Source organism: Medicago sativa, chromosome 5, assembly GCF_051527215.1.
Source record: "Medicago sativa cultivar Bolivia chromosome 5, Bolivia_mono, whole genome shotgun sequence".
In the NCBI taxonomy this organism is placed as follows: Eukaryota; Viridiplantae; Streptophyta; class Magnoliopsida; order Fabales; family Fabaceae; genus Medicago; species Medicago sativa.
This window is the reverse complement of record NC_140753.1, coordinates 2,812,432-2,831,447: the sequence shown is the minus strand read 5'-3', so window position 1 is coordinate 2,831,447 and position 19,016 is coordinate 2,812,432. Positions and strand designations below refer to the sequence as shown.

The following is a 19,016-nucleotide window of genomic DNA, read 5'->3' as shown; positions in this document are numbered from 1 at the left end:
AAAACTTATTTGAATACTCACTTTAATTTGTAATCCTTCAGTGATAAAATAATATATACTATACTAATACTAAGCTTTCCTTTTAATAAAAAGTTCCATATATTGCTAGGTGCAAGGGATTATTTTTCTAGAAATGTTTTCAAAGATTCGTTCTTTGTCTTCTTTTTCTTAACATATTTATCAATACGAAGTTTTCGTCGTTGTTGATCGATAATTAATTTTCATCAAAGAACGCCTGGAACATATAAGATGAGTTCTCCTCTCTCAACCAATTTTTTCTTCAGCGATATATTACATTAATTATTTCAATTATTTATTTATTTACCTTAAAAATATAATTTGAAAGTCGACTTCTTTTGTCCTACTTTTGTCCTACAACAGCTCATTTCATGCACGCTTTCAATTTGGGATGGTGTGCAATGCATTGTGTAACATAACATTTGTACGTAGTCATGTATATGGTTTGTCCTACGTGTATTGATCTCTTTGGAGTGGGGTCAAATGCTTTCACAAGATGTTTCATTTGAAGTACTAATTATGTATAGTGCGTACTAGGATTAATTGTGAAAAGGTAGTTACTGCAGCAGCATGGGCAAGGTATAAGGCACATGAGATGCTATATTGCTTCTCTGGTTTTGTATTGTGCTCTAATTGATGATATGCACCTCAAAATGTTGGGGATATACTAATTTAATTTATTTATAGTATTAAAAAAAATAATGAATGCCAGAAAAGTTTGCATCGTTTACAACAAAGTTCAAACACATATAGCTGGCATCGATTTATATTATTTGTTTTCTTCTACCCACCCTTCTAATATTTACACATTGCACAGGTGTGTGGCTGTTACTTTGTCATCAATACCAACTTTTGAAACCAGAGAGGAGGTTAATTAAATTTTTTTTTAGTAAAGGTTAATTAGGGCTTGTAGTAGATGGTTATTACTATTTTTTTCAATTTCAATCCAAGGTTGGTAAGTTGTATTTCTTTTTATCAAAATGAGCAAATGTTTAAGGACATAGAAAAATAAAATCCACTGGAAAACCTAAAGGACAAGAATGTGTAAAATATCCAAACAAAAATGATTCAACGTATTCAAAAGAAAGACAAAAAAATCAAAAGCCAAATATAGCAGTAAAAAAACTAGATAATGCAACAAAATCAGGAAAATAAGATGAATTTGATCATCCAAGAGATAAATGAAAATCTCATTAAACCTTTGTTATTGACGTAACATATAGCAGTGAAACAAAACCAATAAAGTTTGGGTGAGATGTAGGAAGTACTTATATAAATCGACTCCCAAATTTTGCAGTTTCAATGATAAATTGAATGTGGTAGATTGTTTTTTCTGAAAGAAGAATGTGGTAGATTGTTTTTCCTATGTGCTTCTCCTATCATTATATTCGTGACTGTATTTATGTATCCACTTGTTGGAACTTAGAAAATTGGAAGGATAGAAGATTAAATACCAAGTTTTGAATTAGAGTCATTGCAATGAGAACTAAAAATCTCAAAGTCCTACTTGAAAAGTTAGCACCAACTAGTAGTGTGTTATAATAGAAGTGGAACCTCAAGGGCGTGCTCTTGGGGTTACATAGTTTTGTGAACGGAAGAGGATACACACAAAATTTAATAGCACACGAGTGACGTCGACCATGTCTAACCCAGCCTGTGCTTCTAGCTTGACCAAATAGAATTATTTTAGTAATAAAAAAATGGTCTCCGTCATTGAAAAAATCAGCCTAGTCTATGACTCAACCCAATAATACTTCCTCCGTTTCAAAATACATGTCCAATTTTTGCAATGTGCACTATTCACTTGACTTACTTTGACCATACTTTTTTACTAATGTATAAATACAAATATTAGCATGTAAGATGTTGTTAGATTTGTCTCGACAAATATTTTCAATATATTAAATTTTTATAATTTTTTACTTTAGATAATTAAAGATATTAACGGTCAAAATTATGCATTGGCATATGTGAAGTGGTTGACTTGGACATGTATTTTGAAACGGAGGGAGTATAACATAATTTTTTCAAAATCCAAAAACAACAACATTTACATCAGCAACTTCTTGATGAGAATAATACGATATATTTAAAAGATTTTAGATTTAGATTTAAAATAAGAATCATTAAGATACAATTAAAAAATTTATGAAAATATAGATGAACAACAATTAACAAGTAACAACTACATCTTTACATGTTACATCAATATATGTTCATGCATTACATGAAGATGTGGATAATGACTATATCTTCATGTGTTACATGAATGATAATCATGTGTTACATGAAGAGATAGATTAACTACTAACAACCATATACAAAATGTGATGTTTCTATCATGGTACAAAAATGTTGAAATTGACCAAAAAAAATTTTGGTGATGGAGAAATTCAAGTCAGATACAGAGGAGATTCCATCCAAGAAAGATATTGATAGAATAATTACAATCAATTTACTTTTATGTAAACATATACAAACCTAAATGACACTATTGATATTAGTCTCAACTTATATATATTTTTTTTGAAGGGACAACTTATATTTTGTTGTGAAACACAAAACCTGTAATTAGCACATTGCCATAGCAAATCCCACGCACGTAGACCAAGAAAAGAGCCTTTCATTCATTGAACGTTCAAAATAACAAAACAAAATAAAAGGGCAAGACCGTAATCTCGTAACGATTCGTAGGTAATGGCATGGCTCCCTGTCTCAGCATACTGGTCCCCACTCTGTCACTCGTGTACTGGTTTCAACTCCCATTCTATCAAAAATTTATTAAAAAACTATATAATAATATGAATGAATATCTCTCAGAAAACTATAGCATATGAATGAATATTTAATAGGCTTAAATATGGTACTGGTCCCTGCAAAATAGGTCAGTTTTGGTTTTAGTCCCTGCAAAAATTTTTTATAGTTTTTGGTCCCTGCAAAATAGGCCAGTTTTGGTTTTAGTCCCTGCAAAATTTTTGTTTTTGGAAATAGTCCCTGACCCCTGCAAAAATATTAAAAAATTCTGGAAAAATGAAAAATTAATAAAAAAATTGAAAAAAAATTCTGGAAAAATGAAAAATTAATAAAAAAATTTAAAAATTCTGGAAAAATGAAAAATTAATAAAAAAATTGAAAAAAATATTAAAAAATTCTGGAAAATTGAAAAATTAATAAAATATTTTAAAAAATATATTAAAAAATTCTGCAAAAATGAAAAATTAATAAAAAAATTGAAAAAAAATATTAAAAAATTCTGGAAAAATGAAAAATTAATAAAAAAATTAAAAAATCTGGAAAATTGAAAAATTAATAAAAAAATTGAAAAAAATATTAAAAAATTCTGGAAAATTGAAAAATTAATAAAAATTAAAAAAAATAAGGAAAAAAATTTAAAATTCTGGAAAAATTAATAAAAATAAAAAATGATTAAAAAAATAAAATAATCTAATAAAATGAAAAATAATGATAAATTCTGAAAAAAATAAAAAGATTAAAAAATTCTGAAAAAATAAAATTTCAAAATTTTCTGAAAAAAATTAAAATTCTGGAAAAATGAAATTTTCGAAATTTTAATTAAAATTTTCAAAATTTTAATAAAAATTATGGAAAATTTCATTAGTATATATGTCGAGCTTAAGTTTTTCAGTGTATTTATTTCCAAAAAAAATTCCGGGAATTTTGTGTATTTATAAACCGAGAATAAGGGAAAAAATATGTGTATTTATAAACCGAGCTTAGGTTTTTTGTGTATTTTTCGAAATTTCGAAATTTTCATTAGTATTTTTTCTAGGAATTTTTGTGTATTTATAAACCGGGAACTTTTGTGTATTTATAAATCGAGAATAAGGGAATTTGGAATATATACTAATCAAAATTTCGAAAAATACTAATGAAAATTTCAAAAATTTCATTTTTTTAAAAATGATTAATCTTTTTAATTTTTTTCGAAATTTTTTAGATATTTTCCAGAATTTTTTCAGAATTTTTATTTTTCATTAAAATTTTATTTAGAATTTTTTCAGAATTTAGCATTATTTTTCATTTTATTAGATTATTTTATTTTTTAATCGTTTTTTATTTTTATTAATTTTTCCAGAATTTTTAATTTTTTTCAGTATTTTTTTTTTCATTTTTATTAATTTTTCAATTTTCCTGAATTTTTTAATATTTTTTTCAATTTTTTATTAATTTTTCTTTTTTCCGGAATTTTTTAATTTTTATTAATTTTTCAATTTTCCAGAATTTTTCAATTTTTTTATTAATTTTCCAGATTTTTTTATTTTTTTATTAATTTTTCAATTTTCTAGAAGTTTTTTAATATTTTTTAATTAATTTTTCATTTTTCCAGATTTTATTAATTTTTCATTTTTCGAGAATTTTTGCAGGGACCAAAAACTATATAAAAAATTTGCAGGGACTAAAACCAAAACTGACCTATTTTTGCAGGGATCAAAAACTATAAAAAATTTTTGCAGGGACTAAAACCAAAACTGGCCTATTTTGCAGGGACCAAAAACTATAAAAAAAATTTGCAAGGACTAAAACCAAAACTGGCCTATTTTGCAGGGACCAATACCATATTTAAGCCTATTTAATATTTAAGACACGCTGCATTTTCTTTCTTTTTTGAAAGAGAGAGAGAGAAAAGGAACGTGCTGAAACGGCGACGGTAGCTGCGTATTCGTGTCCGTACAATGCCAGCTGGCTTCAGCTAAGTCCAGCTGTACTCACAGATGCACAACTAAAGCTTAACTGACACCTGCCTCCTAAAAAGAAAAAAAAAATAAAATTAACTCACACCATCACCTTTCCCTTTCTTACCCCACCAATTTCATTCCCCTTCTCTTCGTTTTTTAATCATCACTGTTTTTCTATCATTCGATTACATGAGTAATGTTAACTACACCAATTTTAATATACATTTTCCACATAATATTGATAGTATATATAATAATGCAACAAGTATCTTCCACATATACATTTTCCAATTCATTATCTTTGATCGGTTAAAATTCATATGAATTTCATCAAATTTATATGTAATTCACATGATTTGATTGGATCTATATGATTTTTAACCAATCAAATATAATGTGTTGAAAAATATGTGTTTAATATGTGCGTTGTCACCTCTCTTATGTTCACATACATTATTCTCTATGTTTTTAATTAGATGTATCTTTTGAATTTAGTTATTAAGAAAATAATTTGTAATATCGATTTCAATGATAAAATGTACTTCATTTACTAAAATATATTTCTTAATTAAATATAATAGAGTAGTTAGATGATTGAAGTGCAATAAATAAATTTACATTAACGAAAAAGAAAAATAAATGTTGTATTGGTATTATAAATGTAACATTTAATTTGAGAAAAAGAAAAATATAAAAGATCACACATAATTTGAGACGGATAGAGTATACACCATAAAACAAAACATAAGGTGACAATTATCCCCTAAAAAGAACATATGATGACGTTTATGGTGGGTAAGTGTAAAAATTTGGAGCTTTTGAGTTCAAATTCAAATGAATGATTAAATATGAATTTAGCAACTGATTACTAACACATTCTTCGTCACAAAAAACTAATTAGTAATATTTGCAATTAAAAACAAACGTTTGACATATTATTTTTCTACTTCATCCGTATTTTATGTCGCATTTTTAAAAAATATGAAATGTTATAAACCACTTTACAATAATAATGAAACATTGATGTTTCTTTTCTATCACACCCTTATTTATTACTCTATTTTTTTTTACATTTCTTTTAATTTTTCTTTCTTATGTTTTTAACGAAGAATAATTTTGTAAAACCACGCATAATTTCTCTTTTACATATAAAATAATTACATTTTTTAATATGTTTGAAAGTGGCAAGGTGAAATAATAAAATACGGATGAAGTAATATATGTATTGTGTGTGCTCCTTAAAAAAATGTATAGTGTGTGTTTGTATATATACCCTAATTAAAAACAATATATTATTAAATAAAATTAAAAAACACCTATTAGCAAGGATGATGAAGTTATCCACATTCATTTATATCCTAAATCCAAAACTCAATGCAGATGTAGTGTGCGTCTGCACACATAGGTAATTACTAATTGGTAAAAAAAAAAAAAATCAAATATCCCTCTTATGAATGAGATGGAGCAAAGCATTTGGGTGTGTCCTCGTGAGCTTAGCTCAGTTGGTTGGGACAATGAATAAAATATGCAAGATCCGGGGTTCAAACCTCGGCCACTACAAAAAAAAAAGCATTTGGGTGTATATTTTCACGGATACGTACGCACCGAAATACTTCTAAATATACACAAATAAATTATATCCTACTAACAAGGTTAATTTCCATCAGAGGTAAAAATAGTTTAGACTAATTAACAAGGCACAAGCCATCCTAGGTTATCTCAAATTGCTAACATATTATGTTTTAATATTGGTACTCTTCTATTCACATACTTAGGGGTTCCAATTTTCAAAGGCAATCTCAAAACTATACACTTTAAACCAATTGTTGATAGAGTTAAATCAAAGTTGTTTGCTTGGAAGGCTTCTCTCTTATCCATCACTAGAAGAGTTGAATTAGTTAGAAGTGTAGTCCAAAGCATGCTTCTCCATTTCATCACCATATACTCTTGACCAGTTAAGCTTATCAATGATTTGGAAAACGTGAATGAGAAACTTCATCTGGAGTGGTGGTATCAACAAGAGAAAGTTTAGTAACTGTTGCTTGACATAAAGTGTGCTCCCTTACAAAGGAAAATGGTTTGGGCATCAAATGTTTGTCACAAATTAATGAAGCAACAAATTTGAAACTTTGTTAGGAGCTCTCTCAATATCAAACTTTGTTAGGAGCTCTCTCAATATCAAGATGTATCTTTCCATGTCGTATTATGCATGCTTATCCATTCTTCAATCTATGATTGACATGGTGACTATCCCTATTTTAGATAGAGAGGACACAATGTAGTGGAACCACTCTCATGATGGTCATCTCTCTTTCAATGATGCTTATGATTTTCATGGTGATTATTTAGACCAAAATACCAGTTGGGCAAAGCATATTTGGCATATAGCTATTCCCCTTGACAAACCTTTTATTCCTCGGAGAAGCTTACACGATAAGTTACCTACTAATGAAACTCTAGCCAGAAGAGGACGCGACCTTCCTTCCATGTGCAGTCTGTGACATTATGCATAATTGAAGTTTCCATCAGTGATGTACTCAGATTAAGTAGATATCATAAGCTGAGATTGATTTTTAGTAAAATTTCAAGACATTAGCAATCTATAATAATACTCTTCTAATAACAAAATGGTATTGCTTAAAACACTTAAGTTTTTATTTTCTTTTTCTTTACTGCAATCAAATTATGAAAAATTGACATTAAGTTTCATAGCAAAGTCTGACCCGTTGATCCCTTTCACCCATGATTTCAGCCTAAAAGTGAGAAGCTGATAGAATTATTATCTTCTTGGCAAGCCAATATGGTGCTCATCATGTAGAAGAAAAGGTATAACTAGTACTACCAAATACAAGTAAGCAGATACTAACTACACTTCTCTCAAGTGAGGAAATTCCAAGTTCAAGGAAACAACCCAAAAATAGGACAAAGACGCCTCCATAAATTCACAGTACGAAAGATCAGCAAAAAACCAAAAAAAGTCTTATTTATCGATTTTAGGTTTTGTGATCTTGCTATATTCTTTTCGAAGAAAAATCTTGATTTTGACAACATTATTGATCATTAGTGTACTCTTGCTTATAATCATAATGCTTGTAAATCCCAGCAGAACTCTTCTGGAGTAACATATATTGGCAGATAGAGAAAAGAAAACTTATTCCACACCAATGGTGGCAAAAACAACTCATAAAGAGTAATTTTATTTCCTACCTAGCTTCCACCTCAATTTCAAAACACAGTAATATTATAATTTTATAAAGCACATCTGCTGAAAGAAACTTAGGTCAGAATTTTATTTTACATTTTTTCACTTGAACAGGAAATTAGTCAATCACATATTAGCCTAATCAATTTGTGTTACTCAAGCACAAAGGAAGCTTGGTGAATCCATTTAGTTATCACAAGAAGTAAGAACAGAGAATTCCATCACATAAATGGTTGTCAATATCCAGTTTTTGTTGTTCAAAACAGTGAGTTGGTGAACTCATTACAATATTAATGGCTCTTCTTCAAGTAACATTATGTGAAGTTCTCACAATAACAAAAACACCTACTGTACCTCATTGTAAATGAAATACGAACGAAACCAATGATTGGATCGAAAAAGCATAATGCTGCATGATTTTGAAAGGGACACTTAACAACAAATTAGCGGGTCTCGATCCCAAGTAATATGACAGGAAAAAAACCACAATGCGACTACCACACAAGCAAGCACAATGCCACAAATCCTCAATGGCCAGTGGATTACAATCCCTATACCAAATTTCAAATAAAACTAGCAGAAAGTAAGCTCAGCAAGAATGATGCATTCAGAAGTAATTCCACTCCCTCTAATTTTCAAACCTAAGCTAAACAATATAACATAACTTCCATGCAATGATAGACATCGATATAAACACGAGTCAGAAGCAATCACCAATAAGAAAAGAAAACAGCAAAAAAGCTAAGGTGCTGAAATGAAAAGGCTACATAAATATAAAATTCATAAGAGTCACTGTCCATAAAACTATCAAATATTGTTATTGGATATTTGCATAAAAATAAAAGCCAAACAGAGTCTAGATCCACCAAAACTATCAAAATAGTGCATAATGCTCTAGCAGCTATCAAATTTAATTTATCATGCAACAACCGTGGTCTGTGTCAAAGTGATTACAATAAATTAATGATCATACCATAACTGCATTTGTGATCGCAGCCATAATAAAAAATCATAAAAAGGCCTCACACAACTTTCGGCCTAAGAAGATGTTGGGGTCGACTCTAAGTCAAAGTGAAGATTACATGTCTCAGAGCCCATTGGACACAGAGACAAAGTTTCCAACATTGGATGCTTTAGATCAATGTCTAATGTAGTGTGAATTGTCATCTTTTGTAGTACTCTTGAATTCTGCATGATATATTTAGCAAATTGAACTTCACAATCAAAGCCATTGTATGATTTGAACTTGAACATTCTAAGTTGTGATGAAAGACATTGAGGAATAATTTGAGGATCCTTCCAATGCACATCGCCGCCAGATTGTTTTAGAGATGCGTAATTCTGTGTGCAATACACAATTTTATTTTGGTCAAAAACGAAATAGGTGAGATTATGGTTTAAAATACAAGATGACCAAAAGCAAACAAACCATTTGAATAGTAAGGCTTTGAAGCTTGGGACAATTACGGAGAAGTTGCGCGAACCAGTACTCCACATGACATCGCAAGAAATCAACTCAAATGTAAAGTCCATGTGGATTAGATTGTGAAATGTGAGATTGTAGACATAGTCACAACGCAGATAGAACTAGTTATAACAAAAACAAAAACAAATAATTGTTAGATAGTAACGAGGATGAACATTTTAAATAAATAAAAAGCAAGTTATTATAGATATTAGAGAAGCATTTGATACCATTGTTGCATACAAAAATTGTGCATTACAAAGCAAAGGTAACAGCCTATAGAATTGTGAAATTTTTGCTCTGACCAACTTTGGTAAGGCTTCAGCCCCCTCTTCTGGTGGCTCAGGAATGTGACTATTAACTATTGATAGCGATGTTACTTCTACATCTTCGACATTGGGACATCCGCGAAAAAAGTCAAAGATGTTGGTGAGGGATTTGAGTAATGGAAAATTGATATAGGGAAAGCAATCCATGAAAGTAACATTGTGTTGTGTAGCTTAAGTGTGACAAGATTATTGCAAGTGTAGAATCCAAAAGGCAATTCCATCAAAGTGACCAAGCGGAGATCGAGTTCCTGAATTCCTTTGAACGACAGTCCATAAAGAAAGAGGTCGAAAGAATCTTCTTCGATGTCCTCGAACCCAAGGGTAAAATGGGAGCCACAAGTGAGGCGTAAGGATTGAATGGATTGTGGTGATGAGGTGACGAAATTGGAAAACTTGCGGAAGTCAGGAAAGTATTTGTCATCGAGGTCGAAGGAACGGAGGGAGAGCCAGAGTGGTCTCCACCTCTTTGACAAAAGGCTAGTAGCAACAGCATCCCTCGTCAGAAGGAATGACAGAATGTGACGCAGAAAGTCATCAGATAGTGATTCAATGGGGAAAATACTTGGGTGATATAATGTCACCGTGACATTAAATCTGGGCCACACAAATGTACTCATGGATGTGTTGTGTGGCCCAGATGCAAATGGCAATGTGTGTTGTGTGGCCCAGATTTAATGTCACGGTGATATGTTGTCCCTATTTCACAACGAGACTTCTCACCTAAGTACATCATCGTCTTCTTCTTGTTCTTGTGGTAGGTATAATAAGTATGAACCCTAGTTTTATAGGGTTAATAGTGTGCTAGGATTAATTCCGTAATCTTTGGAAGAGACAAAAAAAAAAAAAAAAAGAGATACTCAATGTGATCTTTCCTTTGATATGGGAGAGAAATCAGATTTAGCTAATTGTTGCACTCTAAAATAATTACGGTCCACCCAGGTCATGTTCCAATTCTCCGTAGAAACATTAACAAAATAAATAAATAGATCATGGAAGCAATGAACATAGAAGTTGTGAGGGCTTTGGATCATGTTGCAATGGAGGTTTTCTATGGCATCATCTTTCCTTTCTTAATAGCCCATGGTGTTTGTGGTTAGAAAACTTAATTGGTATGAATTAAGGGATAAGAAGTGAGATTTCTTAGTTCAAACACAAACGAAGGAGAGGGAAATCAGTGTGCGGACTTTATGGCTAAACTTGGAGCATCGAATGATGTTGAATTGACTTTCCACTCTTCTCCTCCGGAGGACCTGCTGCCTCTGCTTAGGACAGATGAATTAGGAGTCCTCTTTATGAGGTGCTAGCCTTTTTCCTTTTGTTTTTTTTTTTTTTTTTTTCTGTTTTGTTTTTCGCCTTGTAACCAAAAAAAACACAAACGAAGGAGAGTATTTTTTTTTTTTGGGTTAACTAGACTAGAATTCACCTTTTAAGTTAACAAAAAAACACCTGTTCCTGCATATATTATGCAATGTCTCTACCAACTGAACTAAGTTCATGGGAACAAAAAGAAAGAAAAAAAAATAATCTAACAAAAACTACTAACATTTATCAACAAAATAAAGATGCGGTGGTATGAGTAGTTGCATTGAGATCAAAGTAATTTTATTATTTAGGCTTAATTGATCATTTGGTCCCTTAACTTAATTTTTTTTTTAGAATTGGTCCCCTAACTATTAATCGTTTCAATTTGGTCCTTTATCTTTGTTTTCGTCATCAATTTGGTCTTATTTTATTAATTTTTTACCTCTCAAAAAGAAGACCGTTGGATAAAGGAGGTCCATCAGATTTAATGGTGTATCACTAACACCTAATTTATGTCTCTTTCATCTTCCATCTTCTATTTCTTATCCTTCCTTTGAACTTCATATCACCACCACAGCCCAGGAAAAAAAAACGGTAAATCACTCTGTCCAATCATCCTTCTTCTTCCTCCTCCATCCACCTCCGAATCAAACCTCCGTTTTTATCTTTACTATTTAAAATTTGGACTATGTAATTTAAGTATTAATTCGAACGTGAACAATCACAACACGGGAAAAAAAATTACCGCACAAGTTTTCCTTGTGTTCTGCAACCCAAAACATAATTTACAACGTTTAAAAGCACAAACTAGTATCTTTGCAGTTGCAGGGACGAAAACAGTTTTACTAGCCTGTGAATTTTTTTCCATAGACAAATCTTTTCATAATTCTTGTTTTTTTAATGTTAATTGTTTTTCATAGTTTATTTTGTTTGAGTATGTACACCACTGTAAGTTGGGATCGATACAAATAGAAAGAGGGGTGAATTATTTGTGGTGGATTATGGGTTTGTTTCTGGTGATTCATGTTGTTGCTGCCGAATAAATTGTTGTTTGTTACTGATTAATGGATTTAATTAATTTTTATGAATTTAAATGATGATTCATGATTGTTGCTGATTTATGTTGTTGCTAATGAAAGAATTGTTCTGGCCGTGAAATCACTTCATCACCCCCAAGCAGCAGAGCATTAACAGATCCATAAGATTAGGATCTCTAGTATTGGGAAGAAGATGAAGAAAGTAATATAATTAGGTGTTGGTGATACACCATTAGATCTGATGGACCTCCTTTATCCAACGGTCTTATTTTTGAGAGGTTTAAAATTAATAAAATAGGACCAAATTGATGATGAAAACAAAGATAAAGGACCAAATTGAAACGTTTAATAGTTAGAGGATCAATTCGAAAAAAAGAATTAAGTTAAGGGACTAAAGGATCAATTAAGCCTATTATTTAATATTTAATTGTAGAATTTAAAATATTTAATCATTCTTATTAGAAAGAAATTAGTTTTCTCATGAGAAAACTAATTCATAACTCATCAAGTCACTAAACCTTCTATTATTGTGGCAAGTGTAAGGTGGGTTAGAAGTCCCACATGGAATTGAAAAGTGAGTGTCGAGCAACATATAAGCAAGATAGTCGATAATTTCAATGCTTAGGGTTTTGGGTAAAGATCCTCTAAAAAAACAAAGATTTTGGATAAAGATAGATGGTGGAGACCAACTCATTTGTGTGATTACGCTTGAGCCAACGTTGATGATCAATCATACTCTTTTTTTTTTTTTTTTACAACAAAATTTTATCAAAAAAAGAGAAGTACAAAGAGTATTTAACCCACAATCCAGAAAAAGTACAACGGGTACTCGACCTGCTAAACAAAACTAAAAAACTTAAGGTAAAACAAAGATGGTTCGAGAACCACTCATAATACAAAAAGATATATGTTATTTGTACAACCATTTCAATGACAAATTATGGGACAACCATACTTTACAAAGAAAATGAGGTATTGACACAAAAATTAAAGTAATAGAGAGAAAGTAAAAACATTATGTAAAAGATAAAATTGAAATTGTTTACAAATATCATTTCTCATGGAAAAACCAGCTCCAAGAGTTTGTTTTAATCCCGTCAACAATCTCTTTGACATGTGATGATGATGAGAAAATTATCCCATTCCTAGCTTCCCAAATCTTCCAAATTTTTGTGTGCCAACTTAGAATTAATCCTTCCCGGGTTTTTTTAATTCAAAGAGGATGATGAGAAATAGTCTAGTAAAGAAACCACATTCCCGAGTAAAATCACTCCTGTTCCAATCCACTTAAAAATCGAATATCAAACCTTTCCAACAAAATTATGCCTACAAAACAAATTATCCTCATCCTCTATCAATTCAGCTTATTCTTTTTGCTGTTAATGATGTTGTAAATTTATCAATATTGGCATATAACCATTCTGTGTAAAAATTTGGCTCTGAGGAATTTACCAATTTGAGTAGAAGACAGACAAGTTAACATTGCAGTTAATTTGCACCAACAATTGAGATATTTGAAACAGAATGCAAACAACATGGTGAAGCCTTAAACCTTACACCAAGTCATTAACATATCCGCAATGCAGCAAATTAGAATTCAAAATCCAACTTAGTTGCATTGCATGCATTGGACCAAAGATGTGTTGAATGATTCTTACTTTCTCAATTGCCACAACATGACCAAGACCTCAAAGCGCAGACAAGGAATGAAGAATGCAGACAATACCTCCTCCAGTCATTTTTACAAGAGACACATAGAACAATAAAATTGATGTATTTAGTCTACATATGAACCAGTTACATCAACTTTTATTGACTCATTTGTTACTTATAAAAAGGGCCAGAGTAGTAAACACAAACTAGTGAGTAGAGATTAATTAATTAAAAGGTATTTGCATACAAAATGATTTTACAATTTATTATATGTTTCTCCAATTCTTATCATAATTAAACATAAAATAGAGACCAACACCCAGTAAAAGCAACAAAAAGCACAGCATAATGCTGCAGGATTTTGAACATGACAACAAAAAGACCACAATGTGATTACCACAGAAGGAAGCATAGCATCACAAATCTTCAATGCCCAGTAAATTACAATCCCTATACCAAATTTCAAATTAAACTAGCATAGAGTAAGGTCAGCAACAGTGATGCATTTAGAAGCAATTATGTATAGACATTGATATAAACTCAGTCAGAAGCAATCATTAATATGAAAATGACAAAAAAGATGGGAGGAGCTAAAATGAAAAGGCTACATAAATAAAATAAAATCCAGTAGAGTCAACAATGCCCTTAGAACGAACAAATATTACTATTGGACATTTGCATAATAAAAACCAACAAAGAATCTGGATCCATAAAACTATCAACATACCCATTAATGTTTGAACACCTATCAAAATTATTTTATCCTCCGACAACCGCAGCATGTGTCAAAATGATGACAGTTATAATCAACAATCCCAACTGCATTTGTGATCACAACCATGACTAAATTTCTTTTCATAAAAGGCCTCACAAAGCTTTGGGACTACGAAGGCTTTGGGCCGGCTTTACGTCAAAGTGAAGATTACATGTGGCAGAGCCCCTTAGACAAAAATAGAAAGTTTCCAACATTGATTGCTTTAGATCAATGTCTAAAGTTGTGTGAATTGTCATATTTTGTAGTACTTTTGAAGTCTGCATAATATATTTAGCAAACTGAAACTCACTTTTCGAGCCTTTGTAATGTTTGAATGTGAATGTTCTAAGCTGTGACGAAAGACATTCTGGAACAATTTGTGGATCACACCAATGGCCTTCATTTACACATATGTGATCCTGTGTATCCAATACGCAAATTTATTTTTGTGCCAAAATAAATTAAGTTATGCATAAGTGTGGGTAGGGTTTATATTATAAGATAAACAAAAGCAAACCTTGTGAATGGTAAGATTTTGAAGCTTGGGAACATTGTGCAGCAATTCTGCTAACCAGCTCCACATGACATTGCAGCGTTTGAATTCAAATGTAAGGTGTTTGAATTCGAAGGTAAGGTTCATGTGGGTTAGATTGTTAAACGTGGGATTGTATGCACGATCCAAAAAGTTCTATTGACATGAAAAACAAATAATTGTTACTAGAAAGTAATGACAATTTTTAATAAAGAAATAAAAACACGTTATTAATATTAGAGAAGCATTTGATACCATTCGTGCGCACAAAAACTGTGCATTACAAAGCATTGGAAAAGGGATAGAGTTATAAGAAATATCTGCTCTGACCAACTTGGGTAGGAGTTCAGCCCCGTTTTCCACCGACGGTGGAATGTCAGAAATTGTTAGGGCTCTTGCATATACATCTTCTAGATTGGGACATCCGCAAAAAAACTTGAAGAAATAAGCGCTACTCTGAAAGATGACATCGTCCAAGTATAGAGATTTGAGTAATGGAAAATCAACACCGCATGAAGAGCAATTCAAAGTAGCATTGCGTAGCTTGAGGGTGACAAGCGTCCTGCAACTGTATAAGCAATTTGGCAAATGGGTGGAGTAAGAAGAGTACAAACTGACGTCGAGTTCCTGAATTCCTTTCAGCGAGGCTGCATAAAGAAATAAGTTGAAATCATCAAGATCAAAGGAATTAATAAAGCCACAAATGAGGCGTAACGATTGGATGGAGTTTCTTGCGAAGAGAACTGAATTGATGAAATTGCGAAACTTGCGGAAGTCAGGATAGTCTTTGTCATCGAATTCAAGAGAATGGAGTGAGAGCCAAAGTGGTTTCCACCTCTTTGACAAAAAGCCAGTAGCAGCCGCATCTCTCGTCGGGAGGAATGACAGAATGTGACACAGAACGCAGTCAGGGAGCGAATCGATCGTCGTCTTCTTCTTCTTCTCGTCAGATGCCATCTTCGTCTTTTTCTTCTGTGAAGAACGAACCAACAACCCTAGCTAGCGCTCTCCTCATACGAAAACTAAAAACCTAGTAAGCGCTGTTGTACATTGACCTTTTTTTTTTGTGGTGGCCGGGTCTGAACCCCGGACCTTACACATTTTTTATGCGTTGTCCCTACGAGCTAAGCTCACGAGGACATACATTGACCCCTTTTAACTTAGACTCTCCTTTTTCAATTTAGACATTCTTTTAAAAAAGAGTAATGACCCAATTTAGTTCTATAATTTTACGACTGTCAAATTTAATCCCCAGACAAAACATAATACTCAAATGAATCATTGACATTTTCACATTTTTTTTTTGACAATCATTGACATTTTCACATCAAGAATAACTTAGTTTCTCTATAATTAGTTGGGATTAATTTGTTCTCCAAATAAAGATATTATAGACTAATTTAAGTATTATTTTTTGCCAGGAATTAAATTCTTGTTACGAAAAAATTGTGAGGAATCCAATTGGATCATTGCTCTAATTTTTTTTTTTATTTTTATATATTGATGTTTTATTGATAAGATAATATATTGATTGATAGATCATCGTTTACTTCAAACTCTTCTTTTTTGTACAAATTTTTGTTAAATTTAATTAATTTTTTTTATCAAATTCATATTAATTATTTCATCAAAGGTAATCCTTAATTTCCTTCATTATTATCAATTTTTTCTCTATCGATCAATGTTACTTGTAATTTTGTCGCTTTTTAATTAAAAAATTTAAGTTGATGGGACGGTGTCCAAATCCAAAAAAGAAAAAACTTTAGGGCTCAAGAAGTCTTGTTCTTTTTTTTTTGTCAAAAAAAAAAAAGAAGTCTTGTTCTTTTTTTTTTAGAGAAGTCTTGTTCTTGTGAGGTTCAATTTTAGTAGTTAATTCCTAGCTCTTAACCAAGAGCAAGACAACCATTTAATATTTTCAACAATGTGAGAAATATTGTACACAATATTGGAAAAAATAACAATATTTCTCAACTTTCATATGAACCATATCCACGCCAACTAATTATATAACTTAGAATTCTTCACATCGAAACTCAACCCACAAAAGTATTGAGCACGAGCTAACACTCCAACTGCTAACACGGTATTGATGCACAACCAACCCAACATCTCCATCCAAACCCTCCCAAACTTCGAACATTCAAAACATAAATGTTGAGCAATCTCATTCAAACCACACCCTCCAACATATACCTCAACGATGTTTGCACGATCCCCCTAATCGCCTTATTAACAGAACAATTGTAACCCACATTATTTCATGAATCACACTACATCATTTATAAAAAAAATTTCCCAACTTGTGTTCGACCATTTCTTTTTATCAATTCATCCGTGGGTTCAATCCACTCATTTATTTCCATTGTGATATTATGTTGTTAATAGCATTGAAATCATGGATTCAAGGAGCAAGTTGACCTATGCAACAATTTTAGTTTGTTTCATCATTCAACGATCTACCGTTTTCCAGCCACCACTCTCATGCCGAGAAGAAACAAGAAATAAAATATATATATATATATATATATATATATATATATATATATATATATATATATATATATATATATAAGAAGAAATTAAGGTTGATGCCGAAAATTCACAATGGGTCGGAGGTGGGAGAAGACATGATCTTTTGAAGAATATTAAGTTTGTTTTAGAGTTTAGAAAGTTAAAATCAAACATAACAAAAAGAAACAAAACAGAAGCAAACATAACAAAAGAAACACCAATGCTAGATGGCAACTATAGTTAACGATAAGTGTAACCCAGTATTCTAAACTAGTGTTCAATTAAAACGCTAAGTTTGTTGTCTTTAAAATGAAAATAACATTATTACCCTTTAAAAAATGAAAGTAATACTAATTAACAGCTGTTTTTATCATGCAACCAATGTTGTTTCTTTAGTTATTATAGGAAGCAACAGATAAAAAGGGAGGCAAAACATAAAGAAATGACTAATCAAAAGTAAAGGATTTCATAATTGAGATGGTACATAACCTAAGTGGTGATATTATAACAATAGAACTAGACCAATGACCCGTGCTACCGCACGGGTCCAACCACGTAAAAGTTGATCGGAACAATAAAAATAATGTAACCATACATTGGCGATAGAAGTTTTATATCATACATAACAAAATGAAATGGTAGCATACATAACAAAAAGGTTTGAAACTCAATCGTATAAATTACTGGAATTGAAAAAAAGCAAAACAGCAAAAAAATTAAAATATATATTATATAGCGCCAATAGGTTAGTTTATAATGGCTAGATGTATAAATATGACCTCAATATATAAACAGAAACTCACTTACGCGTACATCGCCGAATATCGCACCCTTTGAATCGAAAATCTGCACAAAGATATAGGGAGAAGACAACTCTTTATAGAAAATTTTTAGAGTAAATTACACTCCCCTCCCCTCAAAGATGATTGAATTACACTCCCCTCCCCCCTTATGTTAAAAGATACACTCACCTCCCTTGAAAAGTAAAATTTATACTCTCATCCCTTATAAGATGCTTGAATTACAACCCCCTCCCTTAATAATTAAACGTGCACTACACTTTAATCTATTTTAATATAAATAAATATTTTTATGATATACATTAATTTTGAATCACCATTTAAGAAAAATTAATTCATTTCTTTATAATTTAAATGTCAATGATAATTAAATTTAAATATTTTGCTATTGATTTTATAATTTATGGTATAAAATTAACTTTTAAATAACCATATTTTATTGTGTTTAGTAATTTTTCACATATTTTAATTTTATTTTGGGTTGTTCATATTTTATAACATAGTTTAAAACTACATGTTAATGAAATTATGAATAAAAAATAGCGAAAAAATATGTATTCAAATTTTTATTATATTAAAATAGAATCGCAGTACTATTTTTTTCCAATTGTGTTAGATTATTATTTTTTTTGCTAGATTATTAGAAATAAAAAAAAAATATTGAGGGAGTAAAGTGTAGATTTTAACATAAAAGGGGAGGGGAATGTAATTCAAGC

General features: G+C 31.0%; 1 protein-coding gene and 1 pseudogene across 2 annotated transcripts; both read right to left on the bottom strand.

Annotated features, from left to right (window-relative positions):
* Positions 1-8,712: 8,712 nt before the first annotated feature.
* LOC146919139 (putative FBD-associated F-box protein At1g32375) lies at positions 8,713-10,383 on the bottom strand (annotated as a pseudogene). Its single transcript, XR_015011357.1, has 3 exons — positions 9,613-10,383; positions 9,347-9,504; positions 8,713-9,258 (listed from the first exon to the last, which is right to left on the bottom strand). The product of XR_015011357.1 is annotated as a putative FBD-associated F-box protein At1g32375 (transcript).
* Positions 10,384-14,405: 4,022 nt separating this feature from the next.
* Positions 14,406-15,981, bottom strand: LOC146919138 (FBD-associated F-box protein At4g10400-like). The gene is made up of 3 exons (XM_085712390.1): positions 15,245-15,981; positions 14,975-15,145; positions 14,406-14,876 (listed from the first exon to the last, which is right to left on the bottom strand). The coding sequence occupies exons 1-3, from the start codon at positions 15,944-15,946 to the stop codon at positions 14,571-14,573; spliced, it is 1,179 nt and encodes a 392-aa protein (XP_085568516.1). The 5' UTR covers positions 15,947-15,981; the 3' UTR covers positions 14,406-14,570.
* Between the last annotated feature and the right edge of the window lie 3,035 nt (positions 15,982-19,016).

What these genes read in the sequence shown, in the direction of transcription:
- LOC146919138 (XM_085712390.1), bottom strand. Translation starts at nt 15,946, where the DNA reads ATGGCATCTGACGAGAAGAAGAAGAAGACGACGATCGATTCGCTCCCT. An exon ending in AGTTTTTGTGCGCACGAATG is followed by an intron (nt 15,146 to 15,244) that starts GTATCAAATGCT and finishes TCATGTCAATAG; the next exon opens with AACTTTTTGGATCGTGCATA. An exon ending in AAAATCTTACCATTCACAAG is followed by an intron (nt 14,877 to 14,974) that starts GTTTGCTTTTGT and finishes TTGGATACACAG; the next exon opens with GATCACATATGTGTAAATGA.